The sequence below is a fragment of the Patagioenas fasciata genome, chromosome 8 (assembly GCF_037038585.1).
Source record: "Patagioenas fasciata isolate bPatFas1 chromosome 8, bPatFas1.hap1, whole genome shotgun sequence".
Lineage (NCBI taxonomy): Eukaryota > Metazoa > Chordata > Aves > Columbiformes > Columbidae > Patagioenas > Patagioenas fasciata.
The window spans coordinates 20532138-20555786 of NC_092527.1; the positions used below are offsets into that span (position 1 = coordinate 20532138).

At 45.3% G+C, this 23649-nt stretch overlaps 1 protein-coding gene across 13 annotated transcripts in view; it reads left to right on the top strand.

The window, feature by feature from the left end:
• The first annotated feature begins 10989 nt into the window (after window positions 1-10989).
• The window catches only part of CAMK2G (calcium/calmodulin dependent protein kinase II gamma), a 120057-nt gene continuing 107397 nt past the window's right edge, over window positions 10990-23649 (top strand). For 5 of the 13 annotated variants that reach the window (XM_065843476.2, XM_065843473.2, XM_065843478.2 and 2 more), the window contains exons 1-2: window positions 10993-11313; window positions 13098-13192. In XM_065843476.2, coding sequence (XP_065699548.1) covers window positions 11249-11313; window positions 13098-13192 — 160 coding nt within the window. In that variant the 5' untranslated portion in view covers window positions 10993-11248. Of the gene's footprint in view, window positions 11314-13097; window positions 13193-23649 lie in introns of all 13 variants that reach the window. The other 8 variants (XM_065843480.2, XM_071811828.1, XM_071811827.1 and 5 more) reach the window with 4 other exon arrangements.

Below are 23649 nucleotides of genomic sequence, written 5' to 3' on the forward strand. Positions count from 1 at the left end.
GATGCCTGTTTTATAAATGCTAAATTGAATTCGCAATGGATTGCAATTTCTCCCACAGTGACCTCTTTTTTTGTTTGAGTCAGTAGTAACAGGACTGTTCCTGTAGTCACTGAAACTTTTGTTCTTCCTCACCTGTATGTAGCTTGCGTATTTTTCTTGCTGCTTCTTAAAGCTTTATTGTTACAAAATGTCCCATATATGCCATGGGCTGGCCTTCATGGACTACATACCCAGCAGCGTTGTTCCTCTCTCTCTCTTACACTGGGTGGGCTCTCAGGGGGATGGTTCCCCAGAAGCATCATTCCCGAAGGGCATGTGCACTTCCGAGGTGATGCTGAAAACCTCAGGCAAGTTCTGAAGGTTGCTTGTCCTCTACTCCTGTCCCTGAAACAGTTTCAGAAGCAACTCGCATGGACAGGATTGCACACGAGTCCAGGGTGTGCAGGACATTGTTGATTGTCGGCCTATGCCGGCATTTGAAGAAATTATGCTGGAAACTTGGATTCTTAATGTCACTGTGGCTGGGCCTTGCATTTGCACTACCCTAAGGTTAGAGCAACCATGTGCTGTTTGTTTGGGAAAACATTATGCTAAAATGGTGGGATGGTAGACTTTGGGCAACCAGAAGCCATGAGATATAAATATCCTTTTCACTTAGTACAACATTTGCTATTGCACTGGCTATAAACTTTGTACCTAACGAAGTTTTATTTGGGAGAAAGGTGTTGAAAACACAAGAGGCCAGATCCTAGTCTCTGGCAATCAGATAAACTTCTGCAATTTGGCCTGTTAGCGGTGGCCAGAGACAAGCAAGTAAATAGAAACATAATGCATGCAGTGTGTATGGTGTCTGTAAGAAGGCTGCATCTCTACATCAGCTGTGTGGGAAGCCCAAAACAGTGTTTCATATACACAAGAGTACAAATGCTACTTGTAATAAAGCAGGTCTGTTGTCAGCTGTATTGGACAGTCCCATGTGTCCCAAAAACTGGTGATCTACGCAGACACCTTTGTGGTTTCAGTCTTGGTAAACAGGATTTAGAAAATGCCAGATAAACTTTTAGTTACCAGGAAGTGCATACCATCCCAAAGGAACAAGAGGATTATACCCTCCAGACAGAAGATGAAGATATAGATTGAAATAAATAGGTAATATGTAGGTTTAGAGAGTGTGTAAGTCAATGACAAAAAATATGGGCATAATATGAAGCTAACCTCAAAACAACCCCTTGTAGCAAAAGAAATGGAATCATATGGAAGCTCCAAAAGTTTTCTGTGTGCCTGTAAAACTTCTGAGTTTCACACTGTAATGGTATTACTATTGACATGCAAAATAAACAAGTTTTTAGCTCCCCTGCTGAAGGGAAGTGTGAGCTAGGAATATGATTTGCAAGTCCTCATCTGACATCATTCGTGAAATTAATTACCCCAGCTCCTGAGCTGACAATGTCCTATTGGTGGCCAACCAGTGGAGTCAGGGACAGTCCACACTGTACTTTCACCTACCTCCATGCCTGCCTAAGAGCAGAGACATTTGTTATTTCTGTGGATTTTATTTAGAGCCAACAGGTGTGATTTCCATGGGGAGTGTGCCCTTCCCTTGAGAATGCAGCCCAGTACTACAGCTGCGTGGCATCACAGAGTGCATGTCCTCTTCCAAACACACTCAGACCCAAAAGCTAAATGAAGTTGACCCATAATTGTAATGCCAGCATTTATTTTCTCATATAAACATAAAATGCTTTGTCATTGTTTCTCCGACCCACCCACTAGCCTATCCTTTATTACTGTATGGAGCTCACTTCAGGTTAGCTGTCTCTGGATCCTTGGCCTTTACATATTCTGACTTTTTTTGGTCTTAGAATACATACGTAAAAATGCCTTTCATCTCTTCTTGCACAGTTTATGGTATCTCTCTCCTTTTATAACCCATTTAATGTAGTACATATATACACATAGGCTATGTGCCATCCAGTTGCATGTACACATGCGCACCTCAGCATGAGTCACCTTATCCACATATCTGTGACTAGAAGCACATTTCTGCTTCATGTATTCGCACGCACTTCTGTGATTTGTAAGTATTCAAGAAACAAACAGCCACAGGCTAACATCTTATTCTGCTGCTGTGATGTACTTTTTGCTAGTAGTTTTTGAATATAGGGATATTAAACATGGAAATAATACTTTGCTCTGCAGTATAGAAATTCATTTAGCTACTTTGAGGGCTTCTGAATGTGCAAATATTTGTGTTTCCGCACAGTCAGGTGTATTTGCCTCCTGCCCTTCAAAGGCAGGAAGTCTGTGTCACTGCAGACTCAGTGTGGTGGATTCTTAATGGGGATCCCAACCCAAACTGACAGATCTTGGGTGTAATTTTTTTAGCCTGTCAAGAACCATCTTTTTTTCTTTTGCATTTTATTTTTATTAACAAGATACAAGGGACAAAGTACACTCAGGAGGAGAGCTAGGACACAATGACTTTCACAGCCATTCCACAGGAAAGTGTCACAGAAGCACGACAAAGGTTTAGTGAGTTTTTAAGTGTGAATAGCACTCTGTGCTGAAGGCACAGTTTTGGGGAGAAATCTGGTGAGACCTGCACATTTAATTCACAGTGGCACCACTGCATTACCTTCACCCAAAATCAAGATCAGCAGGAAAGCATCTGTATCTGTTCATGTTGGAGAAGCGACCTGAATTCTGCCTTTCCGTGGTGGCTGCACTCCCATGAGGTCATGAGTGAGTCACTGTTCTGCTCTTCGCCTCATTTCTCTCATTGTAAAACATGATTTGCTTCACTTATTCCCACAGGTTTTGTGGCTGTTAATGGGGAGTGTAAATCACTTTTACTATTCCTCTGGTTGGGAAATCAGGCTCATCTTCCTTGCTGTGTTCTGTTTGTCACATGTAGGCAGAACTGAACCCTGGAGAAACTGGAGAGTCCAGCTACTGGGTGGAGGCTTTGCTGTGGTTCCCAAATACCCTCTTGCTGTGCTTGCTGGCCCGGGCTATGTTTGTAAACACTCACAGGCCCTCTCCTTTGAATTGTTCTTTGGAGCCAGATTTTCTTTTGATGTTAAACAGGATGTGTGTGTGTGTGTGTGTGTGTGTTAATTAATTTATTTTACTCAGGGTAGGAAATTGTTGCCAATGTTCTTTGAATAGTCCTGTGAGCCATCTCTCCCCTCACATAAACATTCAGGCAATTTTGGTTAAAGTGTTTATTTTTTTTTAACTATGCATAAATGTTAATCTGGTGGTTTTACAGTGGAGAGGTTTTACAGGCTCCTTTAAAAATGTCAAGGTCATGTTTAAACAGTTACTGTTCAAACGGAGGAGATGAAGCACTGGACCAAGAAGATTCAGAGGTGAAAAAAATGAAAACCGCTATTTTCTGCTAACAGATGTTATTTGAGAGTTTAGTGTTGGTGAAAGTGATGGTTAAACACTTTGGAGACCAATTGCTTCTGCATCTACTCCTTTGTACTTATACGATGGACATTGTTAGTGAAAATACACCCTTCCTGCCTTAGTCCTAAGTTGAAAGGATTTCTGCCTGGTGATGGCAGGAAAGCGCAGGCTCTGTAAACGTCGACTTCCTGAGACTGCCAGGAGGGGCCAGTTCGTGGGTGATGCAGAGGTGCACTACTTCATGGGTTATAATGGTCTGGGAGGTTGTAATGATTAAATGGTGCTTGTGAGATCTCCAGGAATTGGAGTAATCTCTTGGGAGGGAAAGGATTGAGAATCCCAGTGCTGGATGATTGGCATTTTGCATATTATAATGCTACACTCCCACTTGGCTAAGGAGCACAGGCTGCTTGTTTTCAAAGCCCAAACTGCAAGTTTGACAAAAATAATCAAGCTTTATGGAATGCTGTTAAGTTATATTTAACTTGAAAGAAAGCAAAACCCTGTATTTTTAAAAAAAACTTCCTCTTTTTTTGATAGCATTAAAGAACTCCGGTCTTGGTTTGATATTTAATCGGTAGGGTGTTATGATTCTAGAGCTGATGCATTTGAAACTGATCAGTCTGTCATGCTACCGGATGTGCACAATATTTTACCAAACAAGACCAGACAGATGCCTTGTTCTGAAGAGACTGAGGTTTAAGACTGATCCTTCAAGATACTGTATGATGGCAGATCCCCCAAGGGAAGTAGTCTCAAGTGCCTGCATACACTTCAGTGTAGGTTTGGTGTCTAGCACTCTTATTCTAGGACAATAATCCCCAGCCATTTAAAACAAGGCCTAGCGGAGAACTTAATGGAAAAAGCTTAGTATCTCCCCAAGGATTGATGCAAATTCAACTCAGATGACAAGAGGAAGGAATTGCAAGATGGATAGTGTGAGATACATGAGGTTTATCTTTAATTGGACTTGAATTCAAACAGAGCTACTAATGGCCAAATATTATGATGACTTTAGTGATGAGAGTTAAATTGGAGGTTTTCCCAGTGATCTGTGCTCCATTTTAAAAAGCAAAGAAACAAAATTTGTTGTAGCTGGCACTAAATGGAAGTCTTGTTTGCAGCAGTAGCAATAGATGGCAATGACTGTTCCATAGAAATCAAACTGCTAATTTCTTACCCCTTTTGGTTATGGGTGACCCACAGCAATGAGGGAGTTGCTTGTTCATATTCTTCTCAACACTGTGAAAGACGACATTCAGCTCATGAGTTCATCCGTCATCTTTTCTGCAGTATTAGCCTTCCCTTGCACAGACACCTTATATAAAAAACAAGGGGTACCCCACCCCAGGATGTGACATTAGTTTTATGTATACATTCAATAATCATTAATATATAGTACCATACAATGTTTTAAGTTGGTGCAGATACCTGGGATATAGGCAGAAATCTGTGTTCATCCTTTATGTAACAGTCATTGACTCATGCAATCTTATTTAAACAAACAGTGTGAATCTTAAAATAGCCCCTGGACATTCCACTGCGATGGCCATATTCAAATGAATGTTCAAGATGTTTCCCCACTATCGTATACCCACACAGTAACCCTTCAGTGACAGCATAGCCATCTAGAGACAGTACTAAGCTGCACTCGGCAGTGGACACACAGATCTGTTCACTTGCTCTGGTGAAGCAGGAAAATCTGCTTCTCTCTCATCCACTCACCAAATGAGGCAAAAGACATGAAATATTTTGAGGCTAAGCTCATCTGAGGGTGATTTTAACATACCAGCTATTGTTACTGGATAATTATTAAAGGAGTTAAGGAACATGACTTTGTTGCCATTTAAATGGTAGGAAACCTTGCTCTTCACCTGATTAACAATTGACATTGGCCAGTTTCAAGAAGATAGGAATGAAAACTTGAAATTCTTTGAATGCAATACTATTAATATCACTATAGATACAGAAGCAGAGGAAATAGTTTTTACTGCTCAGAACATTTGTCTAATTTCCGTAATCCTCACTGATGTTTCTATAGAGTCCTATTGATACATTTCAAAGGATAGTTTAGATATGATAAAAGCATATTTTGTGGAACTGATCAGTTAAGAGAGCAGCTAGTAGACATTGCAGCTCAGCATTCAGAGATTGTTTAGCTGTGTCTCTATAGTGAAGAGGCTGGGAAGACTATTCTTCTGGAGCTCACTCAGTTTCTAACCCAGAGGTCAGGCTGGTATTTGACTTGGATTTTCATAAGATGAGAGACACAAAATCAGGCTTCTGCAGCACCTTCTATGTGGGTCTGTGGAAGAAGTACTCAGCTCTTCAGGACTGTCCATGTGTTCTCTTCCACCAGGCTTTGGCTGTATCATGTGTCCTTGTGCAGGAATACTGAACAGACTCTGAAATTGGTTGATAAACTTGGTATTGATCCCTCAGTAAAGGTAGGATAAGGCTCCAGATAAAAGACTGTGTGGAGTGAGTTTATGGCAGCTAAATGAGCTGAATGAGTACTAGATGTTTCCCTTTCATAGTTGGGGACCTAGACTGTGCTTCTGAAATGCAAAGTCTTGAGCACTTCAAGCTGAGAGGAAAATACCTTAAGTCTGCATGGCTTGCAAAAGTCCCAGTGAAAGGCACGGGTCCCCATGAGTCACTGAGCAAACTGGGCAACCAGGCAGGCCACCAGCAGGTACACAGAGCCTGCCCAGGGGCACTCAGGCACTGAGACCCTGCCAGGCAGCAACCGCCCCCTCCTTTGTATCAACTTCCCTGGGGGCAGTGACCCGCAGCCCTGAAGAGTAGAGATGCACGGAGCAGGGCTGGCCACTTGGACATCCCTACTGACCCTGTGTCATAACAGGAGAGAGCACTCAGTGACGTTAAAATAGAACAAATTTGCAATGATATCAGGTTGTATGTTTTATGAGCCATATAATTAACATGCGACACTCAGTGCCGTGGGATATTGTTGACTTAAATAGCTTAGTAAGTATCAAAAAGGATTAGACATTGACATGAAACAGAATAGTGTATGCACTGACACAAGCTAGGATCAAAATTACAAGGGCTACCAATCCTTGTGCTTCAGGGCATATTTTGATCATCAGCCTGGGGTCAGGAGGAAAGCCACTCTCTGACTGAGTTGCATGCAGTATGCATGTGGGTTATAGTTATACAGATCTCTTCACTGGCCTGTTTTGATTCCTTTCCCTTCTCCTTCTCTGTCTTCCTTTCAGCCCCTCCTGCTCCTCCTCCCTCACATTTATCATCTGGAATAGGTCACTACTGAAGACAAGACACTAAACTAGACGGATGGCTGAATAGCCTGTACTAATAGGGTAATTTAATGTTTGCTTCTCTGCAGAACTCTAACATTTATTTCAAATAAAAATTTTATATTGACTTGCTAAAAAGTTCCTGTCTTTCCAACCTTTTTTCTATGCATGCTACTTTTTATTTTTATCAGCAATACCTACAAATCCACTTAGACTCATTTGAATAATGATTTTTCAGAAGTAACAAATGACTCTTAGTTTGTGAGAAGGAAGAGAACAACCAGGCAAATTAAAGGAACCTGATTTTTCTGGTAGATACTCAACAAACAAACTTTTTGAGAGATCTTGTGTTGTATAGCCAACATGAATAGTCACGTGTGAAAATGGGTGGAGTGGTTCTGTGTACATGACAGTCAGTCTGTGGACTGTCACGATAAAGTGATGATCGATTTAGGTAACTCTTTGCATTTTTCTTTGTAGAGTCTAAAGCAAAGTAGTTGCTAAGAATTTTAACACTTGCCACACTCTCACCTGCCAAAAAATTCCTCATTTGAAGATGCAATATTTCACACAATTCTAGAGCTTTGGGGTTTTTTGTGTTTTCATTTGTTACTATTTTGAAGTAGTGCCAGGAAGCCCCACATAAGAACAGGGCAGGTTGAATTTTTTGTCCTGTAAATGCCTTGTGAGTGATAAGACCTACCTGGAGTTACTCTAAATAGGCAGACTGGACAGCAGAGGTGTAAAAATTGCTTGATTCTTTGTGGGACCCCAAGCTGATGGAAAACAAACAAGAGAATGCCTGTCTAAAAATATGCCTATTCCTTCCATTTGTGGCTTATTTCTTCTTTGGTTCTTGCCGTCACCCTCTCAGACTGATTTCTAACTCCACGCATTTTTACCATTTCCAGGTCCTTTATTTTTGTTAATGACCTCTCTTCATATCTGGCACTAAGCAGCTCTGCTCCACTCGGCACACTGATGTGTGTTGCTCTTTGGCTTATTCAACCTTGCTGGAAAGATGCCATTGTGCAGCTTCTCCAGCATCCTTCCCATTTTCCATAGTGGGTTGAATTCCAGTTAGTTTCTGTGAACTCATTTTGTAGCCCTTCCCTCTGCTTCCCTAAAGACCAATGCTTTTGTGTTGTTTCCTTCCCACAGATATTCTTTAACATGCCAAATCTGACCTTAGGCTCCATGGACAGATGGGGCCTGATCCAAAGTCCATTAACATCAGAGGAAATGTCCATTTACATCCATGGGCTTTGCATTAAATCCTTTGCATTTCACTGACTTTCTTTAGTGCCTCTTACTCAGCTCCAGTTATTAAAATCAGATTAATCCCCGACAGATCCCTGACAGTTGAGTGTACTGTATAAGCCAACCTGTGCTACTTCAAAAGACAGAGACCAAAACTGCTGCTCTGCTCATGTGAAATCTGCAGCTGGCTAAAACTAAAAGCAAGGCATTACTTCCAGATTTCATTCCTGCGTAACTGAGGTCAGAATCTCACTTATTGTTCATTAGTTGAATCTCCCATTACTAGAGCACAGGCTCTCTCAAAACCACTTCTTATTGTGCAGATATTTTCTGGTCCCTACCACGTTATTCTGCCCAGGCACCATTCAAGATTCACCTCTGTCTGCAGTTTTACTCTTGGTACAAGTAGACTGCTATGTCAGCCAGAACATCAATATTTCTTTCTGTTGACACAATACTCTCTTATCCATATTGCCACTCCCTCTCCTGGTTCATTTTGTCTGCATTCCTTTTGAAAACTCAACTCCCATAATTTAGTCTCCCACTCACTACTTGGTTTAATCAAGTCTGTCATTCAAGTTATATCCCACTTCTCACTTAACACAAGTTTCTTGGTTAGCAATCTGTTTCTGTAGCACTTGCTATGCATAACACATGGTTAGCTTTTCTTTCCACACTTGCTTGTCTGTTCCCTTTCTGATTTCCAGACCTTACTTTTCCTTGTAACACTTGAAGATGAGAAACTTCCTCTTCTGTCTCCCTCTTTTATGTTTCTTATGTATTTTTATGAGACCACTGCAATCAGAGCTTCTTACATATCATGGGATGCTTTGTATATGGGACAGAACTGTCCTTGAGTCCAGCTAAAACAGTTTTCAACTGCAGAATCTCACTCAGTTTCATACATAGCTTTAGGTAAACCTCTCCTGTTGCTGTATTTCTTTGTCATGGCTCACACCCCTTTCCATCATCATCTCTCCTCAGTTTGTAGGACAAATGCACAAAAGTTCAGATTCTACCCTTCTGGCTGCTCATTCAGCTCAATGTGCTAAAATCTGGTCTTAAACATCCACCTCAGTTTTTGTGTTGAGGAACAAACTGCAGAAGGGAGTCCTGTTCCAGTTGTTCCGTATATTTTAACATAGGGGACTGGGTTGCATATATATCGTGACTACATCACCTAGCGCAAACACAGCACAAACTTAACAGCACACCTTTCCTGCACAAAGAGCATGTAATTTAATTTTGCAGGTTGTATATCAGCAACATTGCCTGTCACTGCATCTAAAATCTCCCATGTAAGTTTTGTGTTACCAGCCGCTTGCCCTGGTAAGGACCAGGGGCTGTCAGACTGCTTTCCTCCTCACCTGCAACTTTTCTAGATGTTAGAGAAACTGGTGGACCACTGAATGAAGCTGTTGGAGCAGTTTTAGCTCAGCAGGAGGTAGATCGCTGATTGACACCTGTTGGTTCTCTGAGTTATTCTGCTGGGTCAGCAGGTTTCCAGGTTTAAATGCTGGCATGGTCTAAGACGCAGAATGCTGTTGTTTCATAATCACCTTCTAGAACTATTGCTTTGTTGTAATGCTACTGTTACATTGTCCTACTTTTGCTGTCTACTTTCTGCATAGGCTGGGTGAATTTTTGCCCACTGCATTATTTGACTGTGGACCTTGCACCACTGGGCTGGCCACATTTAACCTGGAGATGGAGCGTTGAGGGGGCTATGCTGGTGACTGCTGTCACTGCTTTTCATGGGATTCAATAACATGACAATTTCCTAGTCCAATCACAGAGTAACAATGCATGGTACTTATACAGTACTTCCCATTTTCAGATCAGTTTAATACTGCTCCTGGGTTACGGTATCCTCATCTGTCTCTCTGTATGTTCTTAAAACAGCGCTCACAGTTGCACAGGAGAGGCCAGAGCAGTCCTTTCCTCTCTGGCTGGATCAGTGACTGCCCTATATAAATCTGCACATTAAGCAGATTTGGCAATTGTTCAGTCAGAGGCAGGCTCACTTAAGTAAGAGGTGAAAATAAACTTGCTTATAAAGGCACTGCAGACAGCGCTCTCGGATGATATGCTATCAGAGGCAGGTTTGTTTTCTTTTGCAGTTGGAGACTGATTATTTCTGCTTGCCTTCTGTATCCAAGTCCCATCACCATACACCATACGTGTGTGCGAATGCCGGGCCTCATTCTTTAGCTGTTTCAAGGCATTTCGCGTGTTACCACTCTACCTCTGCATCAGCTGGTTCATTTCCACACGCACCCCCAAGGTCGGGCACCGCCTGACAGCGCTTCCCCGCTCGGCATCGCGCCGTGCCCAACTTTGGGGTGGATCAGGTGTCGGGCGCCTCGAGGTGGGCAATGCACGGCGCCGTGTCCCCTCCGCTGGGCGGTGGCCTCAGGCTGCGACCAGGGCGGGCAGCAGCGGCCGGGAGCTGCTGGTTTTTCCTCCCCGCGCTTCCTCCTCCTCGGCCGGCCGGAGCACGCACAGAGCGGCAGTGAGAGCCGGGCAGCTGCTGTCTGCGGAGCGGCGGCTGCCCGCGGGGCGGCAGCTCTGGAGCCGGGGCACTCAGGGGCCGGGTCGCCTGGCGCTGCCAGCCCGGCGCTCGCCCCGCTGACGTGCGCCCGGGGGAAGGCGGCGGCCCCACCTTCCCTCTCCCTCCCGCTGCACGCAGGAAGTTTATCCGGCTGCGGCGCTCCCCGGCTCGGCGCCCTGCGGAGGGAATTGGGAGAAATCCCCCTTGGTGCCCCTGGCCGGGGGTCTCCTCCCGGCCCTGCAGCCTCTTAGCCGCCTGCGGAACGGAGCGTAACGGGTGGGGGGGGGAGCCAGCCCGCCGCAGTCTGCCCGCCCTCCCTGCGCGGGGGCGGGGGCGCTGACTGCAGTGCCCGCTCCGGCGCCCGCGGGCGGGGGGAGGCGGCCGCGCCCCGGCTGCAGCCCCCCGCGCGGGCGGCGGCGCTGCGGGCGCTGCGGGCGCCCCGGGAGCGCCCCCGGCGGCCACACCCCGCGGCGGGCCGGGGCCGGCGGAGGGGCGGAGGGAGGGGGCCGGCGCGGGGTGTCTCTGAGCCAGTTCTCGCGGTGCTGGCCAGGCTCAGCCTCCTTCCCCTCCCCGGCGAGCGGTGACTGTGCACGGCGGAGCGGGGAGCGCCGAGCCGGGAGCGGGGGGAGCCCGCGCCGCCCCACCGAGCCAGGAGGGAGGCCGCCGAGGAGCGCGCCCGCCCGGCCCGTTCCGGTCGCCCTGCCCCATGCCCTAGCGGCGCTGAGCCTCCCGCAGCCCGAACATGGCCACCACGGCAACGTGCACCCGCTTCACCGACGAGTACCAGCTCTACGAGGAGCTTGGCAAGTACGGAGCCCGCTGCGTGCCCCGCGCCGCGCCCCGCCACCCGCCACGGCCTCAGGACCCTCCGGCGCTGCCGGGAGCCCTGTGCCGGTGCCCCGGCTCTCCCGGGAGCCGAAGGAGGATTAGCCGCCGCGCTGTAATCCGGCTCTCCAACCCCGCGTCTACCCCAGCGGCATAGCCGCTGGAGGGAAAGGTGTTTCTGCGCCCCTGGGTCTTCCCCACCGCTGGATGGGGTGTCCCCGCAACCAGCCCCGGGCTGCGCGCTCCTGTTGCACCCCGGGACTTCCTCGCTTCTCCCCTTGCCCTCCTCAGGACCAGGCTGCCGCGTTCTTTTCCCCGCACCGTCTCCCTGCTAGATGTTGTCGTTCCCTTCAACTGTTCCTGCGCTGGGACACGGCATTGTTACTGTCACTCTGCGATGCTTCAGTCCCCACTTCCTTGTCCCTGTGAAACGACCCGGTGCTGCTGCACCGCGCTTCTCTCTCCTTCCCACCCTCTTTCCGCACTTGTCTCTGCATTGGCAGACCTGCTGCTGCACCGTAGGACAGGGCTTTGCAGGGGGACCCTGTGGGACAGGAAAGCAGTGTAGCAACGGCTAGGGTAGGATTATGGGGACAGTGCTTTCCTGGGTGCTGCTGCTCTCCCCCTCCCTCCCTTCCTGCACCAACTGCTGGGCTCTGCTGCATCTCTTCTCTCCAGCCTAGTGTCCCCGTCACTCCCCACACTGCTGCAGCTGTGTGTCACCAAACCTGGGCCCCAGTGCTGGTGCTCACCTTGCTGCTTATTGGTTTGTATGTAGAGGTTCAGGAAGGGGAGAAAAAGGCAGGACTCTGCAGTATTGAGAGGATTTAAGCTATTTTAGGCTCTCTGTAGGGCTAAATGTCTTGTGGGGCCCTTGTGCAGCTTCTGTTCCCCTTTCTTACGTATATGTGTACATTTGTCCATAGACACGGGTTCACATTCTTGTTCTGAAGGACTTTGAATTTTCTCCTGCTTTTCGCTTATTTGTCCTTTTCCCATTGTCAGATCTTTCCTGTAAAACCGACTGTTATTCTTTACCCCAGATTTTTATTTTTTAAAAAGGGACTGCTTTCAAGAACTCATCTGTGTAGTCCTGTAGATTTTTGTATTATCTTTTTTCCTCACAGAAATCCTTCTTCTCTCTCAGACCTCTTCTCCGAGTGGCTCTTTGGGAATAGTTGTAATGATATCAATAGGTCCAGCTTGAGAAAATGTACAAAGCCTCGTAGCTTCTTATTCACTTCATTAATAGGTACATGCTTATCCCCGTTTGGAGATGGGTAGGGAGATGTGAGCGAAGTAGTAACTTCTGCAAAGTGTTGCAGTGATTCCATGACAGAACGAGCACTTGAATGTGGGAGAAATGAGTCCTGGTTGTCCGATGTAACTGCTGGGGATACCGTCTTTGGGAGATGGACTTACAGGCTGGTGTTTGCAGCGTGGTTCTAGGCTGCCTGTCTGCTGTTCATCAGTTCCTTCCTGTCCTGTTTCTGTGCCTGTGTGGTGTCTGTCTCCTCTCACAGTGTGCTGTTCTTACTGCACTGTCCATGAGGGGCTCAAGGGGTCTTCAGGAAGCTTGAGTACCATACAGACTAGGTTTTATTTGCTGATCAGACTGCATGCGTTGTTCTTCAGATTGTCATGTGTTCTTTCCCTCTCTGTATGTCCTCTGCCCTGTCTTTAATTTGGTCCGCTATGGGAACAGAAATTGCTGCTATTTATCGTTGTCAGTTTCATAGCTTCTGCCCCCTTTATTTTTCTTCTAGGGGAGCCTTCTCTGTGGTCCGCAGATGTGTAAAGAAAAGTTCATCACAGGAGTATGCTGCAAAAATCATCAACACCAAAAAACTGTCAGCCAGAGGTTAGTGTCTCGATCTGCTCTTCTTCCTTTTATTAATAGAAAATACTTCACTGGAGTTGAAGCTGTAATAAGTTTAAGGGATCTGAAGTTGCTTGTCTCAGTCATTTCATCATTACAAAATCATTGAGTTGTGTGGCAAAGAGGAGCTTGAAAGGAGGTAGCGTAGGATGATAAAATAATTCCTATATCTGGAAATGAATACTCTGTGATGTTGTCTTTTTTTTTGCTTTCTGAGATCTTTCTTCTGCAAGCAGAGCTAGAGCTATGTTTATAGGCGATTTATCTGTGTGTGTATGTGTACCGATCACTCATAATAAAGAGAAGTGTTGCGGACTGATTTTGCTGAATGTCTTTTCTACCTAGGAGATTTGTCTCACCAGAACAGATGTGATTATTTTTTTTTGAAGGATGGAACCTCTATGCCTCTCTCCTTTCATGCTGCAGTTAAATGTGGTGTGTTTGGAAACTTACAAGTTTGCCTTCAGAGGCAGAAGTAGGTTGGATGGAGAGATCTTGTGAATTTCGCTTCTCAACAGATGAGAACAAATATTTTTTGCTTTTGTTAGTCCTGGAGATTTCCAAAACCTGAAACTAGACTGTAGTCTTATGAAAAGAGAAAAAAAAAGTTAATTATTCCCCCAAAGTTTTGGTCTTCTGTTTTCCAGGGACATCTGCATGCATAAAGGGTAGTATACCTCGTATTAATAGTATGCAGGGAATGTGTGTCTCCTACTGTGTAGGGAATCCCTTACAGGGATTAAAGTTGCTTGATGGGTGGCGTGGATGAGGGGGAGAATGAGAGAAACTTAACTGCAGTAAAACATGCTGAAAGCAGGGAGTGCAACAAGTTGAGGTCCAAAGGCAACTGTTTCTAGAAGAGATGAACAAGACAAGATCTAAGTCCTTAGTGGCCTTTCAGATCTCACAAAATTAATGTATTAGGCCCTTGACTGTCTTGCTAGTTGAATAAATGGCTTAGTAGGGGAGTTGGTTGAGAAAGCAGGAGGAGATGGTAAAATATTTAGAAATGAAGAATGTTTTGCCTAATCCCTGTATAAGAGAAAAATAGCATATATATTCGTTTTTGCTAGAATATGAAATGTGATAAGAGTATAAGATGGCTTGCAGAATGTTGAAAAATTTCCATTTACTGTAGTTTGGATGAAGAAGTAGTGTCAACAGTAGAGAGTGCCATACTGTAAAGGTTTTTGTTGTTGTGGGGTTTGTGTGTGTGTGTGTATGTGTGTGTTTGTTTGTTTGTTGACTTGTGGAAGTAAGCATATGTGATAATGTGTTGTTTTGGCATTTAGCCTGAGAGAGGTCGTGTTGGGGCCAACCAGTGGAGCCCTAGACTGTTTAGGAGGTGGCTGCAGATCCTATGAGAATTGGTGTCCCCTCCATGGTCAGGTGACAGTGCCTGCTGATGTAGGTGGGGTATCCAATCTCTTGAGTTCAAAATTAGTTCAACTTAATATGGGAGAGGTTTGAAGGGTGGCGTTGCTTTGCTGACAGCCATTAATGCCGTGTTGGCTCCACAGAGTTCCCCGTCCATCCCATAGTGAGGACTAAAGCTCAGGAGAGCCATTTGCTCAGATGCTAGTAGTGGACACAAGCCTGCATAGAGGAGGGGGAGAGTAGCTGGGTAAACTGATTGCAAATGAGAAATCATTTTCTTACAAAGATGGTGGTATTGAAGTTAACTCTGGAGATAAGAAAAATGGGTAAAACTGCAGGATTAATAAGAGTGGAAACAAAATTCGAAGTATACTAGCAGAAGTCCAAAAGCAGTGGAAGAACTGATTGAGTCAGTTCTTAAGTGCTTGGGTATCTAATGAGTTACAGAGGGAGCAATATATAGATTGTAATTGTCATATTAGGGGATGACAGTTTTATGACCCAGCAAGTAAAAAAAGTAAGTATGGGTGAATATAGGCCATCTTTTGATCTACTGCTTACTTTCTAGATTTCACACCTTCCTATAAATAAAGTACATTGAGGACACTAGCCTGATCCTCAGGTATCTAACTTGAGACACCTGACAATGATTTACTTACAAAGATATTGGTTAGTTAGAGGACGAGTGTGAGGAGAGCCAAGGAAGAAAATAGATGCTTCTGCTAGGACAGAGAAAATCAGAAACAAGAGACTGATCAGGTTTCTTTGCAGTCTTATCTGAGGACTGAAGAATCTGCATTTACAGTGAAAAGTGGCTGGTGACTTCAACTCAGTTATTCCAGCTGTGTTTGCTGATAACTCAAGTGGTTGGTACAAAAAGAGACCGAATATTTTGATAGGAACTTAGCGAATTCACCTTGGAGTAGGTCTTTAGAGCACTGAAGGAAAAATACGTGCTATTTAGATACTACAGCTGTAAATCAGTGATTAGGGTGATTCGATTCAGCAACCTGAAAATGAAAGTCTGGGGAAAGGCATTTTAGAAAGCTGCCTCCCACAGGAGGAGAATTACGGTGTTAATTCTGCAGTATCCTGGATATATGTTGTCTGATGCTTCCTTTCCCTGAGCTGGCACTTCTCCCTGCAGAGGCCATGTCTGCCCGGCTGCATGTACACCCGGAGCTCCCTGTGCACCCAACTGCCTGCCCGGCTGTTGCGTGGGTTAACCCACCCTCCTGACCTGCCTCTCGTGTTGTTGGTTTTCTTCTAGGCTTGGTCATGGTGCCAGAATGGTCCCTTGTGTAGGGACACCGTGCCCCTCTCCAACTTATGCATAGCTACACTTAACATTTTGTACTTTCCCTAGCAGAATTTGAACCTGTATAGATACCTGATATAGTAACTGCTAGTTCCAGAGGCAGCGTCTTGTTGCTGCTGGGAAGTACGTACAGCCCATTGCTGCTTCACAAAAGTTTTACCTGCTGTAGTGCTTCCCTTGAATATGTCCTGGGAAATGGTAACAAAGCCTTACTCTCCTTCCACAGTATTTCTTGTCACATTGCTTTTTCAAGACTCTTGATGAAGAAATACTAGATAGCTGACTGGGAAGTGCTGAATAGCTTGCTGTATGTAGCTGACGAGGAGAAACACTTCAGGGTGAATTTTTTAAAGCAGGGGTGTCAAACTCATTTTTACCGGGTGCCACATCAGCCTCGTGGTTGCCTTCAAAGGGCTGAACGTAGTTTTAGGACTGTAGAATGTAGGAGTAGTTACATTTATACAGTCCAAAAATTACCTTCGGCCCTTTGAAGGCAACCATGAGGCTGACGTGGTCTCTGCTGAAAGTGAGTTTGACACTCCTGGCTTAAAGGTTTCTGTATTACTTGACATGTTTATCAAATGGTTTTCTTAAAGCAGTGAAGATTTGAAGAGACATGGTGCTGTTAGAAGGCTACTCTCTGAAAGTGAGGAGGATGAAAATGTGGCGCTGGTCTTTGTGAACACTGGTCCTAACACTTTCAGTCTAGTATGCTTCATCCTTTGTAAAATGCAAAGTCAGATTTCAAGAGGAGAGTCTTTTTTCTCTGTTGTCTATGATTTTTGGATGCCTGTTGGCTCTCTTTTAAAATAAATCATGTCAATAAGAGCTGGTCTAGACTAAAATTCATATTTCGGCTTTAATGAAGTATTTGCTATTATTCATATTGTGTTGATGCTTAAGATTGCCCAGTGAAGAGTATGCCAAGTACTTCAGCATTAATTGGGGCCAAATGCTTGTGGGAAGGGAGAGGAAACAGACTTCACCTTAGTCAGCATTCAGCTGACATGTAAAAGCAGTGGTTATTACACATGGGGGAAATATAATGCTTCAGTCATCTGAAATTCCTATGGGATTGAACACACAGACTTTTACCAGATACACGGGCAGAAGGAAGTAATAACTGTAATTTTTTGGAAGTTGTCTTGTGGGTGTCACCAGAATACTTTTTGAACATGAAAATTCATAGCTAGCAGTGCTTCAGTTCCTGAGCAGCAGTGAAGTTCAAATACAGTAAAATTGCTTGCAGTGATCAAAAGGATCAAGAGAGAAGCAGTAGGAGCTTTAATAGCAGTAGGGAAATACCCAGAATTTGACTCTCCAGTGTATACTTTAAGAGACAGTCCTGCATTAGAAAGTAGTAGGCAGAGCTCTACCTGTGATAATTTGTAGGATGTTTTTTATACCAAATAGTATATAGTGATCCTGCCACCATGTGTAGGATTTTTAGCCCTTGTTTTTTAGGGGTGGGGGGCAGAGAAATCTCTGTGCATTATATCTGTTGTTAAATTTAATTTGCTTCTGAAAATCTTGATCTTTTAACTGTTGCAAGTGACATCTCTTGCTGAAAGAACTTAAAAGCAGCTGTCTTGGAAGTTAGATTATTTCACAGATTTCTCTTTACTGTGGCTTTGGTTTTGCCTGTGGAATAAAGATGTGTATTCTCTTCCTGCTCTCCACCTTTCCAAATTTGTAAAACAGATAAAAATTTTCAGTCTACTTAGACATTTTGTTGTTGTTCCTGTAGGAGATTATGTGGTCTGTGGGAGGAGCAAGGAATTACTTCTGTTTATCAAACACCAACAGGAATAAAGCTCTCTCTTTACACTTCCAACTCAACTTTTTGCATACACCTCTCTTGTCTTGGCTTTCAGTTCCATAGTGGCTGCTGATTTGGGCTTCACAGTATGTTTTGTTGGAGCTGTCAATAGTAGTTTCACCAGACACTGAAACATTGCTGCAGGACAAATTTCACAACATCAGTTGCTAACCTCTATCTTGATCTGCTCCATAAACGTTCTTAGCCTGTGTTTGAGTTAGGACTGTCTTAGAGTGCTCTTTGGCTGCCAGGTTTGAAGTCCCCTGTGGGCCAGAGCACACCTGCTTGAGTTGGAAGCAGGCAGCGGTGGTGCAGCCCAGCACATCTGCTCTGGGTGAAAGCATGGAAAGCCCAGCATGTGGGTTACAGGTGCCTGAAGCACAAATCCAGACTCATGTAGAAATGCCTTGTAATAGGTGCTCTCTGTGTGTGCCTGTGTTTGTAGGCTGGGGACAAATGTCCTTTCTTGCAGTGGCTGGCACACCAAACCACGTGTGCTCAGCTGTACTTGCTGAGCAGCTAAATCAGGTCTGGTCATTTGGTGAAGGAGAGGAGCTGCCCTTCCTGCAGGGTGGGTCTTCAGCTGAGTGTGAAGTGCTTCCCTGCGCCCCGACTTTAAGAGGTGCTGTGATTGATGGTTGCACTTGATAATCTTAGAGGTCTTTTCCAACGTAAACGATTCTGTGATTCTACCACCAGCTACAGTGAAGGCTGGGGATTTTTTTGGAGGTTCTTGTGCACATGGAGGGATGCAGGGAGCAGAGTGCAGGGTGCACGGCCGGGGTCTGCCTGCAGGGGTGGCCATCAGGGGCTGGGGACTGCAGGGGAGGCATTGGTCCGTGGGGCAGATGCATGGATGGCCAGTGGCTGAATTTGCTGCTGTGCACTGCAGGAGGGGTGGTGGGGGGGCTGCTCTGCTGATGTCAGAAACTGCAGCCCTCTACCTCTGCCAGCAGCCTGCATCCTCCTCCTCCTCCTCCCTGCCTCTGCTTGCAGCCCCACTCAGGGGAAGAGGGGTTCAAGCCACCTATGTCACTAGAGGAAGTTTCATTGAAGGAGGTGTTTGAAGAAGACGAGGGGTGTGTGTAAAAGGAGAGACCCTGTCCTTGGAGGAGAGGTTGGAGCTGTGAGCTTGGCTGGGGTCAGCCTGGCTTTTGCCTGCCCTACACAGCAGTGTGGGCACGAGAGCGTTTTGGTGTGAGGGCAGAGGCTGACGGGGTGGCAGGGGGGTGGTGGCCTTGCTTTTGCTGTGGCTCCCCATGGCCAGAAGCTGGCTTCCTCCTGCTGTGGATGTCAGTGATGGTTGGGGTTACCCCAGGTTGCCTCTCAGTTTACACTGTATATTTTATAAAGGAGCTGGAACAGAGCAGACAGGATTTCAGTTTGTGTCTGTCTTCTCAGTGGTCACATTGAGTATTAAATTTCCAGCATTAACAATGTTGGGGGGGCAGTGGTCACACAGATTGGGCAGGAGTTCCTGCTGCCTCTGTGTGAGGCTGGAGAAAGGGGCTTTGCGAGAGAGTTGGGCTTCTTGTTTTCCCAGTAGAAACCGGATTTGTGTATGGCAGGGATGAGACTAACTCCTGCACGTGTCCTGAAGCCCTTGGCTGTAGAATATTGATCAGTGAGCCACAGTTAAATATTTTGAGGTGTTCCTCCAGTGAAGAGTGGGATGTTGAGCACACCGTACATATTTGGGGCAGGGAGAAATACTTGAATTTCTTGTAAGTTGGATCCAGTGCAAAAGCTATACATCTCTTGTTGATTTTGGGGTGTAGTGTGGAAGTTCCACTGCTGCCAAATTTAATCCTTCTCTGGACAGTACCAAAACCATCACTGCCAGAGGAGGACTCATCTGTGGATCATAAAGAAATTTCTGAAGAGTGTTCCCCCCTGCAAAAAAACTAGTGGCTTAACATCACTGTTTGAAGAGAGTACCATGACAATAATTTTGTTCCCTTCCATGCCCTAGAAGTATTTTAGTTCTTCTCGCCAGGCGAATTGGATGAAGACGATTTTTAAAAGGGAAACATACTAATATAAAAATCTCTCTCCACTGTGTCCCCTATGAGCACCATCGATCTGCTTCACAACCCTGACAACTAGGGCATCGGTTCCCTTTTCATTAATTCTGGCCTATCACCTGTTTTGGTGTTTCAGGTGTTTCTTTTTCTTTCTTCTGTTCTTGAAACCTCCCGATTTTCACCAAGATAATAGACTTTACAAAAAAAAAAAGTTAGTTTGCCAGTGTTTGACTATAGAGTGAGCTATTGCTCTTGGCTTAGCTGTGGGAAGAGGGCAATATCAGGATTACCAGCACAGTAAAGAAGCCTTCAATGTTGTAAAAAGAAATGTGGAGTATCTCAGCTCATCATGTGTTTGTCTGCAACAGAAGTGATGTCAGTGCTCAGAATGGTCATCTTGGGGAAAGCGGAGGTGCATTGGTTTCTGATGGCCAAATGCATACTTAAAATTTTGAGCCACTCTCTAGATTTTTTAAGTGTGTGGAGGAAGTGTCAAGCTGTAACTTAAATGACTGTAGCTCCTGCTGACCCATATGACAGTAAGCTTAATGCTTCAAAATGTGGGGTCCTGTGAGCTAGGCTGACCTCAGGTTCCTTTCTGTACGTTCTTCAATTTACTGTCCGTTTAAATATCACTGCGTACTTCTGTTATGGCTCCCCAAGCATTCTGGCATTGCTGCCTACATGATTTTTGGAGAAGAGTAGCAGAATGCTTCTGAAGAAATGAGCCAGCAGTATCTTAGAAATCAGCTTTTTGAACACCGAGGGTAGCCAAAGATCAGTAGGGCATGGATTTAGCTTTCTGGAGAAACGGAGTCTGTAGTTGGTAGATTTTGATTCCTTGTAACTTTTTCCACCTGATACACTCTGGCTCCTTTCTGTTTTAATTTTGCATTTGGTTTGAATGTTCGTTCGTCTCTCATGGATGGGTTACTTTAACCAGTAGTATATTAATCTATAATGCTTTAATTGAAAGCATCCCTTTAGTAATGCTGCTTTTACCCTCCTTCTTTCCTCCCAGAGAATATTGCAGAATTCCTGTTCCTCCCACCTGTTAGGTGAACAATCTGGGGAAGATAGTGGTTGGTGCAAGCGGCTAGTTACTGATGACTCTGAGACTAGTTCAGAGATGTAAGGAGAGCTGGTAATCTTGTATTGTACCTTTTTATGATGGGATCAGGAAAGGAGATAACTGTGGCTTTACTCCTGGTGCTGAGATCTGTCTCACCCTGCTCCTGGCAGAGTCAGAAGGAGAATTCCCCATCCCTGCGATGTGAGTGGAGTAAATGTGATGACCTTTCAGAGAATGTGTGTGTGCCTGTGTGTATAGATGTGATACTGTACTCTCAGCACTTTCATGTTATGTTCCTGAGAGCATGAGTTACATGTCTCTCTAAAGCGGTGACCTGCTGTTCTGCTGCTTCAATCCAAAGTTCCCCTCCTGAGTTAGCTGCTGTCTAAGCACCCACAGCCCTGGGCTGGCTTGTCTTTCCTGTGGCTGGAGTCTGCTTAGCAGTGACACTGGGACAAGTCCATGTTAGTGTCCTGCTTCTGGGAAGGCTGCTAGCAAACCTTTTCTCTTTGCTAGAAGGCATAGGTGATTTGGCTGTTGAGTACAAGACCCTTTTTCCCTGCGGTGGTAGAGGTAGCATCTTTCTTTGCAGTGCTGTTGTTAGTGTGATTCTGTCAAGAGTCCCAAAAATTGAGCCGAGAGCTGTCTCGGAGAAATAGGCATTGTGGAAATGAAGACACAGTTAATTTAAAAAGGAAATAAAACCCATGCAAACTGTCTCTGAGGAAGGAAGGTGCCCTTGAAGATGAGCCTTGGAGTAGGCATAGCTCTTTGGAAGCCTCCTGAGCCAAAGGCTAAATGGCAGAGAAGGCAAGGAGCTGCATGCAGCCTGCCTGCTGTAGCAGAGCTGCCGTGATGGCGGTGGCAGACAGGGACTGAACAATTCACCAGATGCATGTGAGCCAAAGGATTAAACTTTCTCATAGGTGGAAAGGAGGAGGAGAGTGTGTGATGGTGTATTAACAAAGAACAGCATCCTGGTGAGAAATACCAGGCTCATTCTCCTATAGCCACTGGGATGGCAGGGGGGAATGCAGACTGACATTCCTTATACCCACAAATAACTCTGGTTCTCTGCCTCATGCTTAGAGCTTTTCTGCATCAGACTTGGTTCAAATAATGAAGTTTCAGTATTACCTGTGGGTTTCAGACTATCAAACGTGACGCTAACCAGCCCACACTAGTGTTGATGGTAGCACAGGCTGTTGTCATTGAAAATGTGTGATGCAAAACCATGTCAGCACTATTAGGGCTAATACTGGTCTTGACCCTGCATGCTGCTTTTGTCTGTGCTGGTTTCCCTTCCCAGAGCTGGAGTGGTGTCCCTGCATATCAGAGCTGATAGCATTGGTGGGGTGGACCCAAATGGTGGGCAGGTGGCGTGTGAGAGAGGTTGGGCTTGGGTAGTTTTCCCTCCGCTGGAGTTTGAGGGAAGTCCTCTGTTATGGAGGCTGGCCATGCTAAGGACTGATCCTAGAAGAGTTAGTGATTTGCAGTTGGCTGGGGAGCAAGGAACTGGTGAGGGGACCTCTGCCCTCAGTGCCTAAAATCTTGATGCCACACAGCTTGGAAGGTGGTACCACGTGGTTGTTTGCAGTACTACAAGTTATCACGGTACCTTTTTGCACACAGCTTCAGGAAAGACCTATCTGGTTGTACCCAGCAAACCTCAGAGCAGCGATAGACATACTGGTGTAAAATGTTTGCAGACTTAGTAAAATAGGATTGTGGTAATTAAAACTGGTTTCTTTCTAGAAGGGCTTCTTCAGCTTCTTTCATTTCATAAATTAATGTCTCATTATGATCTATGGAAAGTATAGATCTTTTCCCTCTAGCCCAAATCCCAGTGGGCTTTTTAAGCTGCTGTGAATACAGGCCATGAGTGGGCACAAGGATATTTAGTCTCCTCAGCCAGTTCCTGAAAGCCTGTAGAAAGGATTCTTTCCTTTCCCTTCCCTTACTTCCACTCCTGTTCTAGACATCTGAGTTAGCTGATGTGGGCTGCAGCTTGTCTAGTGGAGTAACTCAGTATTTGGATGTGCTTTATCTTCTGCTGTTACTGTGTCATCTCCAGTAAGTCGGTGTAGACGGTGGTAAGTGATAGCTGTGAAGAGAGAGATGTCATTTCTTGGTGTTGAAGACAACTCTCCTTTGAAGGAGGAGGTTTTCTTAGTCCCAGAGGAGCTGTGAGTAAATGAGAAGCAGTCTGACATAGCTTGAAGTCTGAAGTGAAAAAATAAGAGCTAGACATCTTTAAACTTAAGTGTACCTTCCCCCCCGCCCCAAGTCTTCTTCTACCAGGATGACTGAGCATAAGGTAGCTCAAGAAGGTGAGTTTTACCCCAACTTCTCTCTTGAAGGAGGTTATTTCCTGAACCCGTTACTTGGTTCCAAATCTGTGTAGGTTCCTGAAGGGTCCACAGTTGGTGGTCTTGCTTCTGAGGGAGGGGTCTCCTTGTCTGTGCTGCAGAATACAGTCAGTGTGTGAAGTTCCCTGCAGCTCTGGAGATGTGTGTGTTCATCCTGCTGCCGTGTTTGGTGCTAGAGATCTAATGTCATACACCTGACTAGAAATGTGGCTACAGAGGGGGATGGTCCAGTGCTTTTTCTGGGATGTGCTTACTAGATGCACATTTCAAATAGCACAGGTGACCTGTAAACTTTTGCAGGGAAAACAGCTTGTTAAACCTCTTCTTGTATTGGTCTCCAGTACTTGCAGAGTATACTTAGCAGTTCTACTGTGGTGGAGCAGCTGCCATTCTGAAAATGTCCATGAATATCCTAGTTTTTGTTTTTGTTTCCTTCCCCCCCCCCCCCCACTCTGCCTTG